General features: G+C 52.3%; 2 protein-coding genes across 18 annotated transcripts in view; one reads left to right on the plus strand and one right to left on the minus strand.

The window, feature by feature from the left end:
• Positions 1 to 366: 366 nt before the first annotated feature.
• On the plus strand, positions 367 to 13205 carry Treh (trehalase). Of its 2 annotated transcripts, XM_032911575.1 has the most exons (15): positions 367 to 463; positions 7997 to 8097; positions 8219 to 8363; positions 8443 to 8530; positions 9537 to 9637; positions 9774 to 9866; positions 9954 to 10070; positions 10161 to 10283; positions 10512 to 10561; positions 10757 to 10951; positions 11465 to 11682; positions 11862 to 11973; positions 12201 to 12313; positions 12562 to 12615; positions 12833 to 13205. In XM_032911575.1, the coding sequence occupies exons 1-15, from the start codon at positions 384 to 386 to the stop codon at positions 12971 to 12973; spliced, it is 1731 nt and encodes a 576-aa protein (XP_032767466.1). In that variant the 5' UTR covers positions 367 to 383; the 3' UTR covers positions 12974 to 13205. The 2 variants fall into 2 exon arrangements, with proteins under 2 accessions (XP_032767466.1, XP_032767468.1); XM_032911577.1 differs by lacking the exon at positions 9537 to 9637 and having other exon boundaries at positions 384 to 463; positions 8001 to 8097; positions 12833 to 12973.
• A 2-nt stretch (positions 13206 to 13207) lies between these two features.
• Phldb1 (pleckstrin homology like domain family B member 1) overlaps positions 13208 to 25603 on the minus strand; it is a 47529-nt gene continuing 35133 nt past the window's right edge. For 7 of the 16 annotated variants that reach the window (XM_032911565.1, XM_032911569.1, XM_032911567.1 and 4 more), the window contains 8 exons: positions 24708 to 25002; positions 24497 to 24620; positions 22700 to 22846; positions 20277 to 20393; positions 19914 to 20016; positions 15629 to 15714; positions 15425 to 15457; positions 13208 to 14595 (listed from right to left, as the gene is read on the minus strand). In XM_032911565.1, the coding sequence (XP_032767456.1) occupies positions 14455 to 14595; positions 15425 to 15457; positions 15629 to 15714; positions 19914 to 20016; positions 20277 to 20393; positions 22700 to 22846; positions 24497 to 24620; positions 24708 to 25002 (1046 nt within the window). In that variant the 3' untranslated portion in view covers positions 13208 to 14454. Of the gene's footprint in view, positions 14596 to 15424; positions 15458 to 15628; positions 15715 to 19913; positions 20017 to 20276; positions 20394 to 22699; positions 22847 to 24496; positions 24621 to 24707; positions 25003 to 25171; positions 25352 to 25603 lie in introns of those variants that run through there. The other 9 variants (XM_032911574.1, XM_032911573.1, XM_032911572.1 and 6 more) reach the window with 4 other exon arrangements.

Raw genomic sequence — 25603 nt, forward strand, 5'->3', positions numbered from 1 at the left:
AGAAGACTTGAGTCATTCTGTTTAAAATGAGAAAAGAAACTGTCTCTTCTAGCATTAGTGACTTGGTTTCTAACTCCTACTTGGGTGACTTCCATTGTGGTCCTGGCCCTTCGGTGTCCACCCGTATGACTCTGAGGAAAGTCCCTGAGCGTGTAACAAGTTAGAATTGAGAAATAGAAGAAAATGGCTGACGGGGTAGTGGCCATTGTGGCTGGAGGGCTGAAGTGGTGAGCACTTCCACGAGAAGCTGAAACACACATCCCACCTCAGTGGCCACACCTCACAGCCTGGACTTTGGCTGACCTGGGTAGGCAAGTGAAGCAGGCCATGCTCAGCAAGCCAGAGGTGACAGGGCTCACTCAGTTCCAGACACCGTGTCCAGGATGACCTGGGAGCTGCACCTGCTGCTTCTGCTGGGGCTGGGACTTAGCTCCCAGGAGGCCCTGCCACCACCCTGTGAGAGGTAGGGGTATGGAGAAGCTGGGTGTAGGGAGGAAGACAAGGGTGGAAGGCTGGGATGAGAGCTCAGCCTCTGAGGGCCAGCCTCTCAGAGGATCAAGAAGGAAGAAGCCAAGCTTGTGGGGTAGGAGGATTAAAACCAGACACCAAACTCACTGTGGTGGAGCAAGAACCTATATCTGACTCCAGAGCTGTTGGCCAAGGCCCACCCTCCGTGCTGCTGGCCAGAGCTCACCAGCCAAGCTGCTCCTTGGACCAAGCAGGGCTATTCTCTTCACTGTTCCAGCAAACTTTGCCTAACCTGGGGTGAGGGGAGTCTAGATCCTGTCAAGAGCTTATGGGATTCAGCCTACCCTGCTGCTCTTTTTGTGTCCCAGGGCAAGCCAATCCTTTCTCCTGAGCATCAGCTTCTATCAGCAAATACAAAGATGGGGTGCCACGGTGCCTCCTAGATATGGAGCTGTCATTCTCTCCTCCACATGACCTTGTGGAGCCCTCCCTCTCCACATCACCAGCTATTGCAAGAAGGGTAAAAAAACAGGGCCTAGGATCGTGAAGAGCAAAGAGAAGGGGAACTGAGTAAGCAAGGAGTAAGCAGAAGGGGGAGTCTCAGAGGAGGCAACGGGCCAATAGAATGTGGAAGGAGCCATCTTTGAACAGAGGGGAGGCAGAGAGTCTGCAGGGCAAAGGCTCTGAGGTGTCCTCCAAGGGTCACAAAGTCCCACGTGCCCTGGACAGAAGTAGAACGAGGCTATGAGGTGGAGATGGCTTTAAGGAAAGGGAGACCAAGACCTCTGTTGACAGGACGGGGTGGGGAGGCAGGGCTGGGGTGTCGATAGGGATGCATTTTGAAGACTGAGCTGTGAATATTCATTGATGCCCAGTTGTGCAGTGTGAAGGAAGGATCTAGAACGATCACCAGGACTTGTTTGTTCAGCAGTAGGCAGGACTTAGCAGCTCTTCGATTTTGTGTCCTGTTGGGCCATTTGCACGGTGCTAGCATGAGCGCTGCTGCTTGGTCTACTTGGACAGTCACATGTGTGCTTGCGGATGAAAGCCACTGAAGGTACAGGTGTATAGGGCAGAGCCCAGGAAAGAAGAAACTCAACCTTCCAGCAATCTTCTCGCAGAGGACGTGCACGCAAAGTAGCAACAACCAGGAAGCACCCCTGAGTCCTCACGTTGAGTTTCTTGTGAACCCTTCACAGCGAGCCCTGTAGGTTTCCAAAGATTAAACTGATATTGTGTGGCCTGATGTCCCCATCGTAAATGACAGCCTAAGCTAGGCAGCGAGCTCCAAGTCCTACGTAAACACTCATCAGGTGCATATTCTGATGTCTTAGCCTGTCCTCTCGGGTGGCTCTGGGACTCTGGCGACGAGGAGGTGGGAACATGGCCCCCTGGGCATCGGTACTTTTCTGCCGAGTAATGAAGACTCTGAATGGCCTTCCTCTTAGGTTCCTGGCAAGTTATCTCTCAGCCCTTGGGATTTCTCGTGGGATAAGATTGCCTTTGTTGCTTAGCATGGGCCTTCATGGCTTATGAAGATAAGGTGGTTTGTGACATTGTCCCCAGAGGCTTCTAGCATGACTCAGGATGGGGGCAGGCACTCCAGAAACACAAGAAGGTGTTTAGGAACTTGGACCTTTGGGCCACAAGATATCATTTGACCTTCAGGAAAAGGAAGGTTCTTGCACATTGCATTCCATCACATGACCAGTGACTCGGCTGACTGGGCTCTTTGTAATGAGACCCTGACCAAAACTCTAAACTCCAATCACTGGTGAAGCTTTCTGGTTGGAGACACAGCAGTGGGTTGGTTCCCCAGTAAGAAACATCACCGTGATCAGGAGTCTCCCTACTCTACCCATGTGTGTCTATATTTGGCTCATCCTTATTTGCTCTCCATGAGAAAAATACAATCAGTTGGGCTTAGTGGCACATGGCTTTAATGCCTCATGAGGCAGAGGGAGACCAATCTCTGAGTCTGAGACCAGGCTGGTCTACAGAGCAAATTCTAGGACAGCCAACCTGTCATGAGAAGCAAAAACAAGAGAAAAATACAGCCATGGTAGTGATTTCCTGGGTTCTGGGTTCTAGCAAATTATGGAATCTGAGGGGATAGTGGGAACCCCTATGTTTATACACAGTTAATCAGAATTGCAGGTGGAATGAGGACCCCGCCCCCCTAAACTCATGGTTGTTCTCTTCATTATGGAAGGGCTATTCCCTTAACCTGTGTGTGGAATCTGCGTGTCTCCAGGTGGCTTGTCCCAGAGTTAAATTGCAGAGAGTTTAGTGTGTGTTTTAGGAGGATGGCATTAACCCCTGAGGGGACTATTTAGACAAAGGAAGGACAACAGATCAGGTGATAAGGAAGTTTTCATTCCTGGGTGACCACAGGTCTCCCGGGTAACCACTTTGGTACTAAGAACACTTGTGCGAGTCTGGGCACACACACACCTTTAATCCCAGCACTCAGGAGGCAGAGGCAGGAGGATCTCTGTCAGTTCCAGGCCAGCCTGGTCTACAAAGAGAGTTCAAGGACAGCTAGAGCTACACAGAGAGGCCCATTCTGGACAACAGCAACAACAACAACAAAAACCCAAACCAACAAGAAACCAAACAAACAGAATGGTTCTGCTGTGGTAAGTTGATGGTGGGCTTTCGAGATGACAAATCTAATTCCTAGGGAACCGACTCCCTGATACTCAAGGCAAGGGACCTCAGTAAGGAACAGGCAGGTGCTGGAGAGACGGCTCGGTGTTTAAGAATACATGCCTCTTCTGGAGGATAGGAGTTCGGTTCCCAGCACCCACACCTAGCAGCTCACATCTGACTATAATAACCTCAGCCCCAAGCGGTCCAACATCCAACACCCTCTCTGTGTCCTTGGGTAGCTTCACTCAGACACTCCCATATGAACATGAACTCCCTCTCTCGCACATGCTCGCTCTCTCTCGCTCTCTCTCTCTCTCTCTAAAAAAAAAAAAAAAAAAAAAGCTTTAAAAATATATACAAGTGGGACATGAGGGTGTAGCTTGTTTGTAGAATCCCTCCCCTAGCATGAGTAAAGTCCTAGGTTTGATCCTAGCTCTGCATAAGCAAGGCCTGGTGGCTCCTACTTCTAGTCCCAGCACTTGGGAGGTGGAGGCAGGAGAATTACAAATTCAGTGAGCCTGTAGGTGGTCCTCAGCTACATAGCAAGTTGGAGGCTACCTTGAGCTATGTGAGACCCTGTGTCAAAAACTAAACTATTAACCGAGGAGATGGCTCCGTTGGTCTCAGTGGGGAGTCCAGGCTAATTCCTGCCTCTCCATCCTCCTCCCTCACCCACCGGAGTATGGGATTATAGGCACACCCACAGGTACTGTTTACCATCTGTAGCAGCAGCCTTTGAACACCTTCCCCCCTCCCCCATAATTGCTGGTACTTTGAACTAGAGAATTACAAGCTGGCGAGGTAATCAGTAGCTATTAGATATTGGTTGAAATTTCCCCTAAAAGTAAAGGCCGTGAAATATTGTTGACACATGAAAGACTAGGGCGTTCTGGTCAATGCTGAAATAAAGCTCTCAGAAAGAGGCCTGTGCCCCGCGGACGCTCTCAAGGAGCCCACAGTGTGTTTTATGAGTGTCTATTCCAAGGTGAACATGTAGCATGCTTGTTTTGCTTGAAGGAAACATGAAACCAACTCCTTGGGCTGAATGAAGACTCTGCCACTGAGTTAGGGTTTCACCAATTCTTGAGTCTGGGCTAACGGCGTGGATCATAATGGTCTGGCAGAAAGATAATGGAAAATCGTTGCCTTTAAGGTTCTGAGGCTGTAGTTCCCTTGGTAGAATACGTGCCTAGCACTGTCTAAACGGAGCAGCGTGGTCCATTCCTACAATCCCAGCATGCAGTGGGTAGGAGCGGGAGGACTAGTTCAGGGCCGCTCTAGAATAAGACCCTGAATGAGGACAGAGGAGGAGGAGCAGGCATTTGTCCCGTGCAGCAGGGAACAGTAAGAGAGAAAGACGTGAAGAGCTGCCTCTCACACCTTCGCTCCGGTGTGCCAGCATTCAGTCAGCTTACAGGACTGTCTGTAAGTACAGACCTCTGCTTCTCTGGTGGCTTAGAGACCTGATGTGGGAGAGACCAGCCTGACCCGCCAGGTCTTCCTGTGGGGGAGGGGACATTACAGATGCTGTTTTCTTGTCACCTGAGCTTGCTCTCTCTTCCCTGATGCCAAGGTGCCAGGGTGGCTCCCAAGCAAGGAAAGGAAGCTGTGCCTTATCAAGAAGAAATCCCATGAGGTTTGCAACCAGCTACTCCGAACTGTGAACAGCCCAGAGACCCTCAGCTTTATAACTGGCATTAGAGTGAGGGTGGTTTTATTAGATAATTTGCATCACAGTTATTCTGGCTTGGACCCAGGTTTGTTTTTAATTAATTCACTCTGGGTTTTTGTTTGTTTGTTTTGATACAGTGCCTCTCTATGCAACCCTAGCTGTCCAGGAAGTCACCACGCTGGCCTCAAACTCACCACAATCCTCCCAAGCACTAGGATTAAAAGATATTTGCCAGGACTGGAGGGGTGGCTCAGTGGTTATGAGTACTGGCTGCTATTCCAGAGGGCCTAAATTCAATTCCCAGCAAGACATGGTGGCTCATAACCATCTGTCAATGACATCTGGTGCCCTCTTCTGGCCTGCAGGCATACATTTAGGCAGAATGCTGTACACATAATAAATAAACAAATCTTTTAAAAAAAAATGGAAGAAGACGACATTCGCCGGCATGCCTGGGCCACACTTGCATTTATTTTAGGCTTAGCAGTGTTTTGCCTGCACATTAAATATGTCACATGCATGCATTGCCCATGGAGGCCAGAAGAGGGCAGCAGATACCGTGAAACCGCAGTCAGAGATGGTTGAGAGCCACCACGTGGGCACTTGGAACAGAACCCAGGTCCTCTGCAAGAACAGCAAATGCTCTTAACTGATCAGCCGACTCTCCAGCCCAGCTGACCAAGGCTCTTCTAACAGCGGCATCCCACACCTGAACATTTCCACTCATCATAGAACTTACATAAAAGCCACAGTGCTGCACAGTTGGTGTATGGCAGTATTTGAAGGCATTGATAAAGACTAGTGATGGATTTAAAGAAATGATCACTCTTACTTAATAACCTCTATGGGCGTGTTTTGCCGTAACTTGATCCATCTCCTTGGTCCGTCATTGTGCCGTAGACAAGCGTGGTAGGACTACTGAGTTCAGAAAGGACTACAGTTCTCAGGCCAATCCGTTCTGTTGGCACTGTCCAGAGGATACCCTTGCTCAAGCTCCCAGCACCAGCATCTTCAAATGAGCCATTACACTAAGTAGTTAAAGCTTACCAGTGGTGCCCGCACGCCCCACATCACGGTGGTGTCCGGCTTCCTCACAGAAGAGTCTGCTAAAATTACAGAGAAATGTTCTGTGCCTTATCTATTACCAAATATGGTGTGCAGACATCGCTGCCTGGTGAGAGGGAGGGAGGGGCTTTGATTGTTTTCTGGGTTCCATGTGTTGGTTAGGAACAAAGTCGGTCACCCGGTCTCAGTTCAAAAGCTCGGACCGAAGAGGGTCCCCATAGTACATCGTTGTGTTGCAGAACTCAGATCTTCTTCTTCTTCTTTTTCTTTCTTTCTTTCTTTTTTTTTTCTTTTTTTCCGGAGCTGGGGACCGAACCCAGGGCCTTTTGCTTGCTAGGCAAGCGCTCTACCACTGAGCTAAATCCCCAAGCCCTCAGGTCTTCTTAAAGGGATGACTCGAGTGGTCTTCAGCAGAGCACCTAACCATCCTTCCTGGTGTCCCAAGGGGTGTGTCTTCTGACCATTGCACCGAGGGAAGCCAGAGTGGATCAGTACCCATTGTAAGCCTGCAGGAAATATGGCAGAAGGTGGGAGATTATCCCTTAAGCCCTGGCAGCTGGGGTGGAGGGTGTTGCCCATAACTACTTTGGCCTCAATATGCACTAAATAATCAGGAGGCCCTCCCCGGGCTGGGCCCTGGCATTATCTGGCAGTATTCATCGACTTGACCTGCCCTTCCTCTTCCCTTTTCCAACCTTTGTTCCCCTCCTGGGAGAGATCTGCTTGCTCTAATTAATAAATCTTTATCTCTGAGTGCTTCTCCTCATTAAAAGTAAGTTCCGGCTGAGCTCCGTGTGGTGTGTTTGTAAAACTCACCACTCAGGAGGCTGCTAGATCTAGGGGATCTAGAGTTTAAAACCAGCCTGAGCTTACCCAAATTAACAAACCATGGCAAAAAAAAAAAAAAAAAAGGACAGAACAAAACAAAGGCAGAGGCCAGGAGGTCTTTGTGAGTTCAAGGCCAGCCTAGTTTACACAGTGAGACCCCATCTTAGAAGTAAACAGGGGTTGGGGATTTAGCTCAGTGGTAGAGCACTTACCTAGGAACCGCAAGGCCCTGGGTTCGGTCCCCAGCTCCGAAAAAAAAAAAAAAAAAAAAAAAAGAAGTAAACAAGCAACGTAATGAATGAGGAACTACAGAGGTGGCTCCTCAGGTAAGAGCCCTTCCAGAGAACCTGGGTTCAGTTCCCACTATGTCCACTTAATGTGATGCCACTTGGACCCCTGGTGGCCTCTGAGACTGTATTCTTTCCCACAACCTTCCCTCTTCTTTCTTTCCTTTTTTAATTAAAAAGTGTATGGTATTTGATCTGCACGTACATCTGTCTACTACTTGTATGCCTAGGACCCACAGAGGCCAGAAGAGGCATTGGGTAACTAGAACAGGGCTTACAGACCGTTGTGAGCAGCCTTGTGGGCACTGGCCATTGAACTTAGGTCCTCTGGAGCAGCAAGCGGTCTTAATCCTCACTGTTTCTCCAGCCTGTGCTTTATTCTTTTGAAGGAAGTGAGCCCGCTAATCTTGCTTGTTTGTTTCTTGAATTTGATGTACCCTTAAGACAGCCTTGGCCTGAGATTCTTTTTTTTTTTTTTTTTTTTTTTTTTTTTTTTGGTTCTTTTTTTGGAGCTGGGGACCAAACCCAGGGCCTTGCGCTTCCTAGGCAAGCGCTCTACCACTGAGCTAAATCCCCAACCCCTCCTTTTCTTTTTTTGAGACAGGGGCTCCTCTGTAGCTGTGGCTATCCTGGAACTCGATATATTCCAGGCTGGTCTCTAACTCACAGGGATCTGACTGCCCCCAACGCCGGAGTCCTGATAGTTTAAGGTCATGTTCTACCACACCCAGCTTGGGAAGCCTTACTAAGACATTTCCAAAGGCAGGCTTAGAGGTGGTGCATGGCTTTAATCCCAGGACTCTGGGGACAGAGAGAAGTGGATCTCTGAGTTAGAGGTTAGCCTGGTTTACATATCGAGTTCCAGGATAGCCAGGGCTACATGATAGAGATATCCTATATCATCGTCATCATTATCATCATCATCATCACCACCACCACCACCACCACCACCACCACCACCAACAACAACAACAACAACAACTACTACTACTTCTGATCACCACCATTCGGACTGTCTCTACAGCCAGATCTACTGCCATGGGGAGCTCCTGCGCCAAGTTCAGATGGCCCAGCTCTACCAAGATGACAAGCAGTTTGTGGATATGTCACTGGCCACATCTCCAGGTAAAGCCACCTTGGCTTGTCCTCAGTCTTCTACCAGGCAGGTGAGGGACGAAGCATAGGCTTCCCTGACCAGGGTGAGTCTCACTGTACCCACTGACCCTCAATGTCACCTGCTCTCCAGACGAGGTCCTGCAGAAGTTCAGTGAGCTGGCTGTGGCCCACAACCACAGCATCCCTAGGGAAGAGCTTCAGAAATTTGTCCAGAGTTACTTCCGGCCCGTGGGGCAGGAGCTGCAGCCCTGGACACCTGATGACTGGAAGGACAGGTACTGCTCTGGAGGGAAGACAGGACAGGACCCCCATGTGGGGCTGCCCCCATGAACCCTGAGGGACCGTCTCTCGTAGCCCTCAGTTCCTGCAGAAGATCTCAGATGCGAGGCTGCGTGTCTGGGCCGAGGAGCTACACAAGATCTGGAAAAAGCTGGGAAAGAAGGTAGCAGTGGCCCAGGCCTGCTTTATGGCCCAGATGACTGCTGCAGGGATGGATGGGACAGAACCCCGCTTGTTGGCACCACAGTGCCCAGGAGCACAGATATTTCCTAAGAACACACCTCTGAGCTCTAAACAAAAGCCTTCTAGGATGCTCTTCTGACTTCAGAAGGGAAGATCTGCTTCGAACCCCTCACATCCGCCCATGCTAACCAAGCTTGTCCTGCTGCCCCAGGGCTAGCCAGTGCTGCCTCCTGCAGCCAAGAGGGCGTAGCAGGGGAGTATGTCCTGTGCCTCTCTCCCTTCCTGAGCTTCTGTGCCAGGCTCAGTCCCAGGGACAGTCACTTTGGCTGCATGTGGCTAGCCTGTGTTCAGCCCAGTGCTGAGGAACTCTCTTCCTGCCTGGCAATCTTCCCAAAGGCTGCCCGGGACCAGCCACTCCAGTAGGCACATGCCTGATCCCCATCCCGCTGCTGCTTGCTTACAATGATTGAGGAAGGCTAAGCTCCCCACTAACACACTTAGAACTGGCAGGAACAGGTTGCAGAAGGACTCAAGGGAAGGGCCCCATGCCAGTCCTCACTGCTCCCAATCTCAACTGCTCCTGGGGGGAAGGCAGTGGGTTTCATCATCCTGGGGAGGGGACCCGGGAGAGTGTGCTCCACCTTCTGAGTTTGGTTTCAAGTGGCATGGGGGGCAGGGAGGGTGGTTGGAGGGATTAAGGGAGACCTCAAATATAGCGTTAGCCTCATCCGGTCACAACAATGGATATTGCCTGTGCCTAATGCCATGCCAAGTGGCCAGAGCTTCAGCACACCACCAGGGACCCCAGAGGCTGGCATGTGGAGAGGGAGGATTCTAAGACTCCCAGAATCTGGCCTTGACTACGTAGCGAAACAAAAGGAATGAGAGATGTAGCCTCCCTAGAGGGTCGTCAGGCCCTCTGCCCCCATCCTTTGCAACCTCCACCCTCATGGCTGATGCTATAGGGCCGTCTCCCCTGATTCCAGATGAAAGCAGAAGTCCTCAGCCACCCCGAGAGGTCCTCCCTGATCTATTCAGAGCACCCCTTCATTGTGCCCGGAGGGCGCTTTGTCGAATTCTACTACTGGTGAGTGCCCAAGTACAGAAGTCTAAAGGGCTCATGGAGGTTGGCAGAGTGTGGCGAACCCAGGGCCAGCACCCTCCAACATGGGAGTACGGGGCAGAGGGTGCGAGCTGGCTGATGAGTGCTGGCTCCTTCTCAGGGACTCATACTGGGTGATGGAAGGCTTGCTTCTCTCTGAGATGGCCTCAACGGTGAAGGGTATGCTGCAGAACTTTCTGGATCTGGTGAAGACGTAAGAAGGGATCTTGGGTCGGGAGCTGGGCTTGCCTTAGCCTTGCTGTTGGGCCAGGAGGTATCTAAGCAGAGTCCCTCTTGGCAGCTACGGACATATCCCCAATGGCGGACGCGTGTATTACCTGCAACGCAGCCACCCCCCACTCCTGACTCTCATGATGGAGCGATACGTGGCCCACACCAACGATGTCGCCTTCCTTCGGTGGGTGCCCTGCTAGTGCTGGGGGCGTCCCAGGGCCCAGGGTAATGGCTTCTTCATACCTGAGCTGAGGTGTTGCCTGCTCCAACCCAGGGAGAACATTGGGACTCTAGCCTTGGAACTGGATTTCTGGACTGTGAACAGGACTGTCTCCGTGGGCTCAGGAGGGCAAAGCTATATCTTGAATCGTTACTATGTCCCTTATGGGGGACCCAGGTGAGAAACTGGCCTGCTGCTGTCAGCTCACTCTGCTATGAGCATCACTGCAACCTCGAGCTGGAGGGGCGGCTTTGCTTATTAGACGGGGACCCTGCGAGCCTTAGGCCCTCTCGTGCTGTGCGTGTCGAGGTGGCAGGGTAGCTGGGTCAAGATGACCTAGATTTCTGGTTGGCAGAGGGGCTCAGCACCTCCTCATGTGAGGCTGTTTGTCCTTCTCTTGGCTAGGCCAGAGTCCTACAGCAAAGATGCGGAATTGGCAAAAACGGTGCCAGAAGGTAAGCAGGAGGGGGAAGGACTGCCGGGTGGGCACCACATGTGGGGCAACATGAAGACATCTAAAGCCAGGGACCCAAGGGCAGTCAGTGCTCAGTGCTCTGCCTGGCGAGAAGGGGAGGGGGCGTTGAGCCTCTGCAAGTGTCCGGCTTTGATCTGTGGCTGCTTGGTCCTGTAGTACTGTTCTGTCCTCACAGGGGACCGAGAGACTCTGTGGGCTGAGCTCAAGGCTGGGGCTGAGTCTGGCTGGGACTTCTCTTCACGATGGCTTGTTGGAGGCCCAGACCCTGGTTTGCTTAGCAGCATCCGAACCAGCAAAATGGTACCTGCTGACCTGAACGCGTTCCTGTGCCAAGCAGAGGAACTGATGAGTAACTTCTACTCCAGACTCGGTGAGCATCCCCTGACAGGAGCCAGGCCAGTGTGGGCTCCTGCACCAGCCTTGGCCATGGAACTGGGAGTAGGTCTCCTCAGACAGTTCAAGCCTTCACTCCTATGGAGGGAGGGAGGGAGGGAGGGAGAGAGAGAGAGAGAGAGAACCTCACACTTATGTCCACATTGCTGTCCTTCTGTTCTGTGAAGATTTCTAGGGCCTGTGAGGGGCACCTTGGTGCATACATCAGATCTCTCTCCATTCCCCAAAGTTCTCCTTAGAGCAAGAGTCCTCAGAATGATGGACCTGGGAGACAGACTAGCAAGTCCCAGGGAGGAGGGCAGGGCTATTAGTTCAAGGAGTCATGAATTCTAGTGGGTGCTTAGGAAACATGATCCTTCCATGATCCTTCGGATTCTTAGCCTGTATGGGCACCACATGTGGGGCACCGTAAAGACATCTAAAGCCAGGGGCCCAAGGGCAGTCAGTGCCCAGGGCTCTGCCTGGTGAGTCTAAAGGCAGTACCACACAGGGAATGACACTGAGGCCATAAGGTACAGGAACCTGCGGGCCCAGCGCTTGGCCGCCATGGAGGCCATCCTGTGGGACGAGCAGAAGGGTGCCTGGTTCGACTACGACTTGGAAAAAAGGAAGAAGAACCTGGAGTTTTATCCCTCCAACCTCACCCCACTCTGGGCTGGCTGCTTCTCACACCCTAGTGTGGCTGACAGGGCTCTGAAGTACTTGGAGGTGAGGGGACAGTGGGTGAGCCTGGCATCCTGGAGGCAGGACCCTCCCTTCCCTGCAAGTCTCACTGAGGCCACTGGGAGTGGCTGTGAGCAGGGTGAGAAGGGTCAGATCTGGGGCCCAGCGGCCTTGGCTCCTGCCTCAGCCATCATCCAGTCACATCAATGTCTGGAACCTTCTAGGACAACAAGATCTTGACCTACCAGTATGGGATCCCAACCTCTCTTCGTAACACAGGCCAGCAGTGGGACTTCCCCAATGCCTGGGCCCCACTGCAGGACCTGGTCATCAGAGGTATGAAAGGGGTCAGTTGATATACCCATTCTACTTGTCTGGGCTGCCCACCCTCCTCTCCTTCACTCTAACCCCAGGCCCTGGATGAAGAGCATGTTTCCACAGGTCCAGGAAGGAAATCTGAGGGCATAGATTTCCTTCCTGCCTTGGGGAACATAAGGCCAAATCTTCTTTTCTGTAAGGATGCGGTCTCTGAATACTCAGGCTTTATCTGGGGTGGGGTCTAGGTTTGGCCAAGTCACCTTCCCCCCGGACTCAGGAGGTGGCTTTCCAGCTGGCCCAGAATTGGATCAAAACCAACTTCAAAGTCTACTCCCAAAAGTCAGCCATGTATGAGAAGGTGAGCTGACTGGAGTATGAGTCTGTCATTGGGTTCTCAGTCCATGGTTGAAGTAGGGACTGTCAGGCTTTGCCATGTCTGAGATAGAACAAGCCAGTACCGTGTGACCCCTGGTGGCCATTCTTGGGCACTGCAGGGGTCTGAGCAGCAGCTTGGTGCTTCCTTCAGTGGCTGTTTGTTACTCTGTAGCTAGAGTGGTCTGGCTTCGGGTAGTAGCCACCTCTATAACTCATGTGTTTTGTCCCTAGTATGACATCAGCAATGGTGGACATCCAGGTGGAGGAGGGGAGTATGAAGTTCAGGTGAGCAAGCTAGGGTGAGCTGATTCAGTTACAGGCAACTCCTGGGATCTGCTGAACATATCCGTGCCCTTTCGGTCTGAGAGGCCCAGCAAGTGGGCCTATGGGAGAGATTCTGAATGGTAATACTGGTGCCAGAAACCCCAGGAAGAGGGGGTCCCCCAAACTTGAGGGCCTCAGTGATCTGGCCCTACTGTCCTGGCCTCTCTCTCTCTCTCAGGAAGGATTTGGCTGGACAAACGGATTGGCCCTGATGCTTCTGGACCGCTATGGTGACCAGCTGACTTCTGGGACCCAGTTAGCTTCCCTGGGACCCCACTGCCTAGTGACTGCCCTTCTTCTCAGTCTTCTGCTGCAGTGACAAGGACAAGAATGGACTCACTGCCTGTGCTTTCTCCACTAGCCCCAGCTCATGGTTCATTAAACCCCTGCTTCCCCCCTGCGCTCCCCCCTGCCCCCGCACCCCCCTCCCCCCCCCCCCTGCTCACAGTGTACTGAGCCAAGAAGTGACCAAGAGGTCAAGACTGTAATTTTCACTAGGGAAGAAACTGAATCCCATCGGGTACCACATACAGCCGACTTCCACACTCTCACGTACATAGTCAAAATGCTTTTATTGTTCTGCTGAAATGCTTACAAATACTGCAAAACACCCAGCCAGGCCCAGCAACCAAGGGCCCAGTGCTGGGGAGGGCAGGGAAGGTGGCTTAGTGTTAAGGCGCAAGGCTGAGGCCAGCCAACTGGAGGCTTGATCCTCCGTCCTTCTTTCCCGTCACCTTTGGGAAACTGAAGGGAGGTTACCACAGCTCAGGGCCTCTGCTTCTGCCCGCCCTGCCCCCAACTCAGGCTTCTTTCCAGACACTCTGAGCTACCACCCTCGTTCCTTATTGGGAACTAGTCCTGTCAGAATGGGAGGGCAGACCTCTTAGCTTCCTCTCCCCTCAGTGATGCTGCTCTCTGGTCTTGGATCTCTGGACATCATCCCTTCTGGCTCTAAGCAAGGCACAGTAAAAGGGAGAGGGCTGGGCTGGGGGCTGGAGACACACTGCAGCCGGGAGGAACTCTATCTCCTCCTACCATGTGACAGGCCCCCAGGCCTGGGTTGGAGAGATGGTGGCATGTACCCTCATGTGGCCCACAGCCGAAGCAGTGGGCAGAGCCACAGAGTGGCCATGGCAATTAGTATGTAACCATGGTGAGGAAGCAGTCACCATGGAGACAAGGATGATGGGCTTGTAACATGATGACGGGGCTGGACCTCGAGAATGATACTTGAGGTCTCTGGTCCTTGAGCTAAGTAGTGAAAAGTGGGAGGTGGGAGGAGAAAGAGGCAGACCGGGGGCAGGAAGTGCAGGCCTGAGCCGCTCCCCTGTTCTACACGTGGCTCTGCTCAGGACCCCCCAGACCCCTGCAGAGGGGATGAGATGAGAAAGGGGATCTTTGGCAGATTCTGGTACCATAATTTGTCCTTTACAGAGAGAAAGCAAGCTGGGCTAAGTGGGTACCAGGACAGAGCTGAGAGTCACAGCTCAGCCATGCCTCTTCAGCCTGCCGGACCCAGGAGGGAATCCTGCACTTCTGGACTCCCAGGAGGCGACAAGGCCTCTCCCTCTTCCTTTCCTCTCTGCTGGCTCTTTAGGGACCGGAGCCTGATTCCCAAGCACCAAACTCCTCATAGAACAATTTCGTTTTCTTGCACAAAAGCCCTGGGGTACTCAACTACATCCTGACCCTTTGCGGCCCGTGCCCAGTGTGCCGCTGTCTCCAGGGACAAGCAGAGCAGCAAGTGGCAGGGCATGGCATCCTGGGGCTGACCTGGGGGACCCAGGAGGTGCCTGGTAGTTAGTTCATGAATTGAGTGTAGCCCTCAGCTCCCGTGACGATGACATCCATCCAGATGCGCATGGCCTCTGCAGATGGGGCCACCATGTAGTACAGCCGGTCATGGGTCTTCACACAGAAGGTGAGGGCCGGATTCGGACTCTGGAAGGCAAGACAGGAAGTGCTAAGATGGGACTCCATGCCTAGAACATTTTGTTCACCTGCCTGGTCTGACTTTCTCCTCAAAGTCTTCAGGAAGTCCGGTTTTTAAGGCTGAGTCTCAAACAGGCCAAACCCCAGTCCCCAAGGGCCCCTATGTTTGCATTCTAACACACGGCCGTACTAAGTTCTCTAAACTCTCATGTCGAATGACTCCAACAGAGGCATACCATTCAGTTCCAAAGTTAATACAAGAGACTCTGTCACATGGGTTGTCCCAATGAGAACCAGATTCTCCTTGAAGCCAAGAAGGGACAGGAGAAGGCTTTAAGTAGGATGGTGGCCCAGACCAGAGGGGCAGAGGTCAGGGTTAGATGAGGTCTGAAGGCTGGCAAGAGAGGGCAACTTGCATAAGACTAGCTGGCTCAGCGTCCAAGGTCTCCTTTTTTTTTTTTTTTTTTTTTTTGGTTTTTTTTTTCGGAGTGGGGGACCGAACCCAGGGCCTTGCACTTCCTAGGCAAGCGCTCTACCACTGAGCTAAATCCCCAACCCCCAAGGTCTCCTTTTATCAATTCCCCCCCCCGATCTAGTGCCTGCCCTTCCCTCCACCTGCCCCTGTAGCTCCCATCTGTACTATCCATGCCCTCGGGGCTACACCAGCTGCCCTGGCCAGAGAGGAAGGCAACAAGTGGGCTTCAATCCACAGAGCTCCTTGTCCCTCTACTCGCTGGCCTGGAACAAGTTAGAGGGGTGGAGGGAGTCAGAGGTGAGGGGCCGAAGGGCACGGGGACTGTTAATATGAGCAGTTCTGGTTATGTGGGGTTGGGGGTACCTCAGTCACCATGGTGAAGTGGAAAAACCTTTTCTGGGAGGGAGAGAGGAAGAGAGGAGGAGACAACTGGTAAAGAGAGAGAGCAGGAAGCGGAGCAGAGCCTGGGTGGGGGACAGGCTCGAAGCCTCTGTGCCCAGAGCAACACCACGACACCCCTGCCTGCTGGCTATTCCTGCAGCCACACTCTGGTCCTCCCTGCCTCACCTTGGCTGCGCTGCGCAGGTGGTCATAGTACACTTCCTCGATGGCCTGGAAGTAGATGACCCCCTTCAGCTTCGTCTCGTGTTTGTCTGCAAAGGAAGGAGGGCTGGGCTGAGCGGGACACAGCACCAAGTGTCCTGAGCCTGAGCTCACATCCCCAGCTGGGGAATGACTCATGGTCTTGGCCTCTAGGAGTCCGAAACAGAGCCTAAAGGGGGACCCTAAAGGCAGGGATGACGTGAATCAGAACTCTGTTGAGATGCCGTCTACCATACGACCAAGTTGCTAGGACTATGGCGGCTAGAAGCAAACCTGGTGAAGCTCGTATGGATAACCTGACCACATCGATTAGAATAGGCGCCTGGCATCCTAGCACTTTGCAGAGGCTGAGGCAGGATGGTTTTGAGCTCCCGGCTAGCCTAACTGACATAATACATATCTCTAAATTAATTACACTTTAACATAAACACAAGTAATAAATAGATCGGAAAGACTGTGATCTCAGCGCTCAGGAGGCAGAGGCAGGTGAGACTGAGGCTAGCCTGGTCTACCTAGTAAGTTCCAGGCCAGACAGAACTACCTAATACAACCCTGTGTCAAGAAACAAGCAAACGACATGCTCAGGCATGAGGATCTGAGTGCAGGTTGAGTGCAGGCTGCAGTCGTCTTCAGGCCTGGGGCACACCTGTTACCCAGGGCTGTGACAGAGAGATGGGAAGTGCTGGCTTACCAGCAGCCAATCCAGCCCCGGGTTCAATGAGAGACGCTATCTCAAGGGAATACGGTAGGGAGTGATACCCTCCTACGCCTCTTCAGTGTGCGTGGATGGGTGTGCACATCCTCACACATCTGCATATATACCACATACAAATTCTACATCACCTTACATAAGAGCAGCAACGTAATGATCCACCACGTAGTACATACACTCTTACTGACTCACCTCCACTTGAGGGACGGTTAGTGTGCTAACAGAGAGCTGTGGCGACTATCGTAAATCTGTTATTTTATGAAGTCACACACACACACACACACACACACATGCACACACATAGACACAATTATCCCTTTAAATTATTTTGTAGTTAAAAACAAAATACAAACATGACGTTTCACACCTGCAATCCCAGAACTTGGGATGTAGAGGCGGGAAGATCAGAAGTTCAAGGGTTATTATTGCTATAGCAAATTCAAAGCCAACCTGGGCTACGGGAGAGTCTCTGTCAGAAAGGAAAACCTGAGCTCAGTGGTAGAGCACGAAGCTGTAGGTCTGACACACCCCCAGGGGGCGGGGCTGAGGAGGATGGAAGTACACTGGGCCTTACTGGGTTCTTCAGGCCATTCTGTTCCCTTCATGTGAACAGCATGGAGCATACATACAGCATACAACACTCATGGAGCACACACACAGCATACAACACTCACGGAGCATACAACATTCATGGAGCACACATACAGCATACAACACTCACGGAGCATACAACATTCAAGGTCAGGGGAGGGGAGGGGAAAAGGGGAACCACGGGAGCAGAGGTGACCACTGGGTGTGGAGGAAGGGAAGCAGGTGACTGCAAACGCTGATCAAACGGTACAACTGCCACCCTCAGCCACCTGCCTGAGTCCTCCAGGAGACAGATGCCAATCGCTGAATTCAGACGTGACAGCTATTAGCAACCTCTTCCTATGGGTCCTTCCCCACACCCCAGGTTATTTCAGGCCCAATTCCCTGCTCTCTCCTCCTAGAGTTCCTGCCTCAGCCTGCAGCCCTGCCGCTCACCTGACCAGGAATTGAGGGATAAGCTTTGAAGGCTGCAGTGCACAACCTTCTCTGATGGTTCCTCTTTGGGGAACCAGCTGTCTCCGTGTCTTGGCACCAACACACCCTCCCCCACCTTTGTCTCAGTCTCCTCCACACTGAATTAGGTGGAGTCTCTCGAGCTTCTCACTGTCCCCTTAGGAACCCCACTCTTCATACCCCAGGACTATCTCCTCCTGTCCATACGCACGGCAAACTCCTCGCCAACCTTCAGAACCCCCTGCAGACCATCACGACAGACATCACGAATCTCAGCACAGAGCTCACAACACTGAACCTGGGTCTCTGTTATCCACACCTATATCCTCCTCCAATGTCAACAGCTATGTGCCGGGCACACAGCAGGTACTCGATCGTGGCGGGATGACCGAGTCTGAGGAACCCAGAAAGGAATCAGACGCTCTCGTGCTAGAAAGCTACAACACGGTGAGGAGGTTCAGGCACACAGCCTAGTCACTCGCCAGCGTGGCTTGGAGCTCAGGAGTACTCTGCCACGTCTGAGGGAGGGGAGAGGTGTGAAAAGCAAGAGCCCATTCAGAGCATCCAGCAGAGTCTGGCACAGAACTCAGCATCTGTCACTACAGCATTACTCTCCGGGCTGATGTCACACAGCAAGATAGGGATGACTGCTGGAGTGTTGAGGAGGGTGGGAGCCGTTCCAAGCAAGGCGAGCGCCTGAAGGGTTTACCAGTGCTAATCTAATGTGATTCCTTGTTGCAGAAAGGAGGAGGTTGTGGGTCCAGCAGGCAGGCCACACCCAGGACCTGGTGTAGCTCTAAATCCATCTCAACGTTTCCTCCTGGCCGTCCTCCAGTCATATTGCGCCCCGCCCCTCCGCCCCCTTTTTTTCCCTGAAATAGTAACAGGGAAACAGTAACCTGCCCACACTCTGTCCCGCCCACCTATCCTTGGTCTTGTGCAATCTGGCTTCAGCCTGCTTGCATGGTGGAAAACCTTCTCTCCACAAATCTCAGACCCGGTGTCAAATGACCTTTGGTGAATAAGGTTCCTTCTTGGCCTTCTGGTAATATCTATCATTGCTGGTGACACCTTGGGCTTACAAATATCTGTTCCCTTGGCTGGCTTCCTTCTGTTTCCGCTGCCCGTCTAAACGTGGTCTCCTTTGTTTCACAGACTTGAACCAAGATCGCATTTGCCAAGTGCCAGCCCAGCACCTGGCACACAGAGCCAGCTTCCTACTTCCTGCCCTTCTGCCTCTGCTGGCTTCTCTTCCTGCCTCTTCTCCACAAGTGGCTGCCCCTCCCCTCTGCTCTGCCTGTGTTGCTGTGAGACCACGGGCAAACGCTTTCTGAGGCTTGTTTTTCTCATACATAAAGCAGGTGTAAATATAGTGCCTTTGGAAAAATGAGATGAGCTGTTGCAACCATACAAGGAGTCTGATGAACAGGACCTGAATTTGCCGTGACTTATGCCAAGGGTCTGCCTCACAGCCTAACGTCTCAGCCCCAATGAAACGTGTCTGAGGTGGAGCTCTGCTTCTCAGGCCAACAACTTCCCTCTATTGTCTCAGCCTAGCTACACTCAGGCTTCTCCACATTCAGGACCCACGGTGACCGGGGAAGGCTTCTTAAACAGGTGTAGCTGAGAGGGGCAAGCAAGGCCCTGGGCCTGGGCATTCACCCCTTTCCCGCCTCCTGGTAGGTAGGACTGCTTTCCCCAGCTTTGCTGGTGGTGGGGCTGAGTGACTGGTAGGCAGGTGTGGCCCACATTACTTCCCAGCGAGGCTCTCAGTGTTAAGGCAAAGCTCCTCAAAACTCTCTTGGCTCTGCCAGTATGCCCAGTAACGTTCTAGAAAGGCACGCTGTGCTGCAAAGACAACCGGCCCACAATGCACAGCGAATTCATGCTGTGCATATGGAGGACGGCTGCTCACTGTGCAGCTGAGTCTCTGCTGACTAGAGGGCCGCAGAGAAGCTCATACTCTAATGGGACAGTTCGAAGGTATTCCGGGACAGGAGTCTATGCCAGGGACTGTGTGAGGAAAAGGGAGAGCATGGTGAGTAAGGTTCCTGGTTCCTAGAGTGTCCCGAGAGTCCTTGGAACTGCTGAAGTGATCTGAGTATTCCTCTGTCAGCAAACTCACTCACTGTATTTACTTCAACACCCTGCTTGGCATCTAACTTCCTGACTGTATGCAGCAAGGGAGTCATTGTCACTGGAGCCTAAAATAGGGACTGGAGTTTATTAGATGCTCAACACCACCACATAATGAAGGAAGGAAGGAAGGAAGGAAGGAAGGAAGGAAGGAAGGAAGGAAGGAAGGAAGGAAGGAAGGACAAACGTGAAGCAGGTATACTCTGTACATTTTCAGGGATGGGAAGTCAAGGCCCATTAGATCCTCTGACCCTCTACTTGGAAGCTCGGCCTCCTTCTAGCAGACCAGACAGCCCAACCATTGAAGTCCAGGGGCCCCCTCCCTGACTGGCCCAAGGGCAGTTTGTGGGAACTCACCCACGTAGTAGGAAAGGGTGCGCTTCAGCCGGTCAAAGACAAACCAGCGCTTCTTCCACGATTTAATCTTGCCACCCATCTTGATTAAGTAGCCACGGCAGACCTGGTGGGGAGCAACAGCGAAGAAGTATGCCAACATGGAGCCCAAGCCTTCCTCTCCAAACAGCTCCTTTAGTCTTCGTTGGCCATCGCCTGTGTCTGCATTTCCAGAGGCTAGCCCCAGCTAGCCTTCAAGGTACTGGGACAGTGCTGACAACGCGGGGACAGACTGAGGCCAAATCCCAAGGCCCCCAGAGGTGCTTCTGAATGTGATCTGACTATGAGTAAAGTCCCTCCTCTCCCTTGGCCACGTAGGTCTGGTACCTTGCTGCTAAGCACCACATGTAGGCAGGTGTCCACCCCATGGCCTGACGACTCTATGTGGGTCTTCAAATCAAAGTCCTCCTTCCGGTTGGGAAGATAACGTGTCAGAGGTCGAGCCTGGGGGGAAAGTGCAGGGACAGCAGAGTTATTTCTCTTTTCTCCTCCTTCCCTTGTTCTTGTTCAGTCCTGACCCTCCCACGACTTCACATCATCCCGCTCTTGGCTCCTGCGGTGTTCACTGGTTTCACAGGACTGGTGACCAGAGTGGAGACCCAGCACTCCTGACTCTCCTAGGCCCAGGCAAGATGCTGTCATCTCCTGACTCAGTTCTTCCACTTATAACCATGACACAGCCATTGTTGTCTTCTTGTTTCCCCTGACGGAACTGACAAGAGGCCACATAGGAACAGGTTCCGAGAAAAAATGAGACCCCCGGAAGAGACCTGCACTAAGGGGTGGGATCCAGCTCAGCGGGCGAGCACCTCCCAGGCCCTCTCAAGGCCTTGTATCAAAAGACCAGAGCTGGCAGGATGGTTCAGTGGGTACAGAAGCCTGCTGCCAAGCCGGATGACCTGAACTTGATTCCTATGACCCATATGATAGGAGACCATCTGACAAGTCCTCTGACCTCTTGCCAACCCCGTCCCCTCATATACACTAAACACATAATATAATTAATAGAGATAGGGGTCAGGGGAACCTCTTCTTAGAGATCTGCTCAGTGACTATTGGTCATACTCTTCTAGAAGTTTCCTGCTATAAACTACACAAATGCTAAGGTCCACTCCGCCTCTGGTACTAATGAGAATTCTCCATTAACTGAAAGTAGTTTTCTACTCTTGCTTTCCAAGAAAGACCTTAAAATGTCACATACTCTTGCAATGTCACAAATTACTTAAACACAAAATGTACACCTTGCCAAGAGGTGCAAAGACGGCTTGACGCTGCTCCCTCTCATACCAGGCCCTAGTCTCAACGGTGGAGGCCGGAGAAGGGAGTCTGGGGGGTGTCAGAAGCTGGGACAGCCAAGAGAACCAGGCCTCTCTGATAAAGATCAGACCACGGAGGTAAAACTCTAGAGGGATTTTTTAAAGTTTATTTTGTCTGCATTAGTGTGCACCTGCTGTACGTGTGTATAGCACACTGGGGTGTGCCCACAGAGGCCAGAAGGGGCACTAGGATCCCCCAGAGCTAGAGCTACAGATGGTTGTGAGCCACTGTATGATTTTCTGGGAACCAAATTTAGGTCCTCCACAAAAATAGTCAATGTGTTTAACAGCCGAGCCATTTCTCCAGCACCACTGGTACTGTCTTTTCTTTCTATCTGTGTTCTTGTTTTCTGAGGCAGGGTCTCACCATGTAGCTCTGGCTGTCCTGTAACTCACTGTGCAAACCAGGATGGCTTTGAACTCATAGCGATCCACCTGTCTCTGTTTACAGAGTGCTAGGATTAAAGGCATTTACCACCCTGCCTAGGTTCTGGTGACTATTATTTATCAAAGGCTAGTATGAGGTCCTGTCCCTTATGGTTTGTGTTGTAGCAGAAAATGAGAGAACAGGAGATCCTGGAAGACCTCAGCCTGGGAAGGACTATGGAGACCTAAAAGAAGTGGCCTGGCTGAGTTCTAGTTCTCAATCAGGGACCAGGCGCACGGGTGGATGTCCTTGGCCAGCTCCCTTTCTCAGACCCTCTGCTCATCCCCCAGGTAAGGCCTGTGTTTGAACAATGAGAGATTTCTCCTCAAGGAGAAGCCAGTGTCTCTCAGTGATATAAACCAAATGTTCAAGTGAGGCTGTCCACAGGAGATGGAGACCAAGGCCCAAGGGTCCTATGCGGTGAAGAGGGCTGGGACCCAGAGCAGCGCCACATGCAGGATGGGCAGTTGGTTCAAGGTACAGCATAGGCTCCCAAAGTCCGACAAGACCATGGCCTCTCCAAAGCAGCCATCTGGGATTGTAGCAATCGGCTTCTGCCAGTTCTAAAATTGTGTCCAAAGTCCCATGTCTCTATCTCCATATATACGTTTTTGTAGCGTTTGTCTAGATGTGATTTTCTTTAGACCATATATTATGATTCCATATGATTATGAGAGGTAGAGGCAGTCTGCAACAACTTCACACCCTACCCACCTCAAAAACACACACACACACACACACACACACACACACACACACACACACACACACACGCACACACACGCACACAAACACAGTCATGCATGCACACACTTCAACAAACCCCAGTGGGTCTATTTTTTTTTTGTGTGTGTGTGGCCAATGAGTCCCAAGTAGAATTCTGTCTGTGCTAAGCCACCGCCATCTTTTCTGGAGAACAGGCTCCACAGGGCAGCAGAGGGGCTTGGGACATCCCGCCTCCTTCATATCCCTCACCATCAAGCCAAGCACGGCCACATCTCACTCACCTGGGAGAACTGCTTCTCCCTCAGCTTGACTTCTTTCTCCACCAGCTGCTGCCTGCGGGCGCTCTCACTCTGCAGCCTCCGCTCCACTTGCTCCCGCCTCCGACGTTCCTCCTCCAGGGCCTGCCTCCGTAGCTCCATCTCCCGCTCCTGACCGTAAAGCCAGGGCTCAGTGCTCTCGAGCCTGGCCCGAGCTGCAGGGGCACCAACCCTGGACAATGGCCTGGCTGAGCAAGCCTAAGTCCTCAAAGGCTTGTCACCCTCTCCTGGGCTCTGTCACCAGTCTATGGGCTGCAACCCCACAAGCTCCCTTACACTTTCTCAGCCTCAGCTACTTCATTAGAAAAATGGGCTTCAACATGTCTGCTCTGGGAGATGGGTACAAGATCAAAGAATCCAGATATACCATCAGATCCCAGCACAAAAATAGCACGCAATAAAGTGGGTCTTGAACAACTTTCTTTTAGTGAGATAAGGTCTTATGTAGCTCTGGCTGACCTAAAACTATGTAGACCAGGCTGGCCTTGTACTCAAGAGATCTGCCCATCTCTCCCTCCCAAGTGCTGGAATTAACAGTGGACACTCCATCAAACACAGTTGTAACTTGAGAAGAAATTACTGTATTTCATTTATGTGTGTGTGTGTGTGTGTGTGTGTGTGTGTGTGTGTCCACCGAAGAGGCTGTCAGATCCCCTGGGACCTGGAGTTAATTGTGACACGGGTGCTAGGATGCTAACTGGGGTCTTCAGAAAGAGGAGCAAGGCCTCCTAACTGCTGAGCCGTCTCTCCAGCCCCAGGCCCTTATGACTTTATCTGAATTCCTAGAACAGGCACCATTTTGTCACCATTTTTGACAGCTGGTACGCACAGTCCTTTCCCAATCACTGACTTAATAAGGCTCTTTAGAACTCCGCATGTAACATTTACTGTTGAATTTCAAACTTAATGGGCAAACAATCACAGGGATTAATGCCACAACTGAACCTTGTGTGTCTTAATAGGGGCCTCGGCATTCGTTTGCTACAGCTTAAAACTTCGCACAGCGATGCCTGGGTTCTACTTACTGCTTCTCAAGCAGGAGACTGCCAGGGGTTTTACTGTTGTTTGGTTGTTAGTTTTGGTTTTGACGTAGAGTTTCTGTGTAGCCCTGGCCAGCCTCGGACTCACATGAGATCTGCCTACCTCTGCCTTCCAGCTGCTAGGATCAAAGGCCTCTGCAATCATACTTGGCAGATACAGATCTTTCTTTTCTAAAGGCATTGCTTGATCAGAAGTTTGAGGCCAGTGAGACCACTATTTCAGGAAGGAAGGGAGGGAGAGAAATGCAGGCTAGGACAGCTTTTACAAAACCCTTCTTTAACTTGCCACCCAGGCACTGATTTCCTCTGGCAGGCTGTGCCCAGGATAAACCTAGATCCCTTTGTTTAGCCCCGCCTACCCCCTGAAGTCCCCAGCCAACACCTCTCCCTTGGCTTAGATACCTTTTATCTATCTATTTTTTGTCTTCTACCTCAACTCTGACTTTCTGTTTTCCTAACTGTTCGGAAGGACAACGTCCCCCTACTTAGATTCCCACAAGGTCCACAGAGTGGGGCACAGAACTGGAGATCCCCTACAGAGACCTGTGGTTAAACAAGGCGACAACTGCCTTATGTTCCACAGGGTTGGGACGCTGCAACCTGCCCAAGCTTCCCAGGATGCATTTGAGAAATGCAAACTTTTCACTGCATAACTAATGCAAGTGGAAGGGCTCGGGGTAGAATATGGGCACGGGAAGGCGGAGGGCAGCTCCGTGCTCACCACCTGCTGCCTCCTGGCTCCAGTCAGCCTCACCCTGGACTCCATGAGCCGGCTCTTCTCCGCGTGAGCTTCCTTTAGCATCTTCTCCATTTCCTCTATCTTGCCCATGTCCAGACCACTAGCGCTAGGAGGGGAAGGGGAAGAGAGAGCGCGTCAGTCAGGTGGGCTCAGGTGTACCGGGCAGAAGCCGAGGGCTGGAGGTAGGAGGCACCTGGACATGTTGTCAGGGGAACAGGCGGAGTTGCCCCCTGTAGAGATGCTGGTCTCCATGCTGTCCGAACTCTCCAGGCTCAGGGTGTCGTAAGCGTGCTCGCCTTCCTCTCCACGCTCCCTGCCTGCTGGCAGGTGGTGCAGGATGGAATGGTGCATGAGTGTGGGGAAGCCAGAGGGGCCTGCTGGAAAGGGGGCTGCACCATGCAAGGCATCCCACTGGCACTGAGCCTCTGCCGCTGCTTTCTGCTTCAGCTCAGCCAGCCGTCGCCGTTGCTCCTCGATCACTTGGTGCCCTGCAGGAGGGGCGGCAGGAGTCACAGCGGGCTCCCAACTCACCAGGGAAGGGAACACTGGAGCATCACAGACAAGAGAGAGGGGGGCGAGCAGGAAGAGGCTAACACAGAGCAGCCCCTGCCCCCACAGCTTCCACATAGTTCCCACAGCTCCAGACCGTGGCCGTACCAACTGTGCAGTTGTGCGGGCCAGTGTCTGCAGTCAGACTTCAGGCCTCTTTCTGCATCCTGAGCACACACAGGGCACCAGAACTGCCCTAGCCGTGCCCAGGCAGCATGCCAGTCAGCTGTTGCAGCTCTCGGCTGAGGTCTGTACAGATGAGCAGGGCACATGCACCCACCATGTCTCCTGGGGAAGGAGGAAGGGAGCTGGTGGGAACCCTTGAACAGTGCAGAAGCGAATACAGCCCGAGCAGGAGGGATGGCAAGAAGACTGGGAGCACGGCTGAGGGCAACAGGGGAGGTGAGCTGGAGGTGAAGCCAGCCAGGTACCGCAGCCCAGCGAGGCCCAGGGCTATGCTGGCAGACAGCAGAGCCTGGGCAGAACACATCATGCTAATGTCAGGGCAGGGGCTGTCTGGCCAAAGCAAGGTCCTGAACC

The sequence above is a fragment of the Rattus rattus genome, chromosome 8, assembly GCF_011064425.1.
Source record: "Rattus rattus isolate New Zealand chromosome 8, Rrattus_CSIRO_v1, whole genome shotgun sequence".
Taxonomy (NCBI): domain Eukaryota; kingdom Metazoa; phylum Chordata; class Mammalia; order Rodentia; family Muridae; genus Rattus; species Rattus rattus.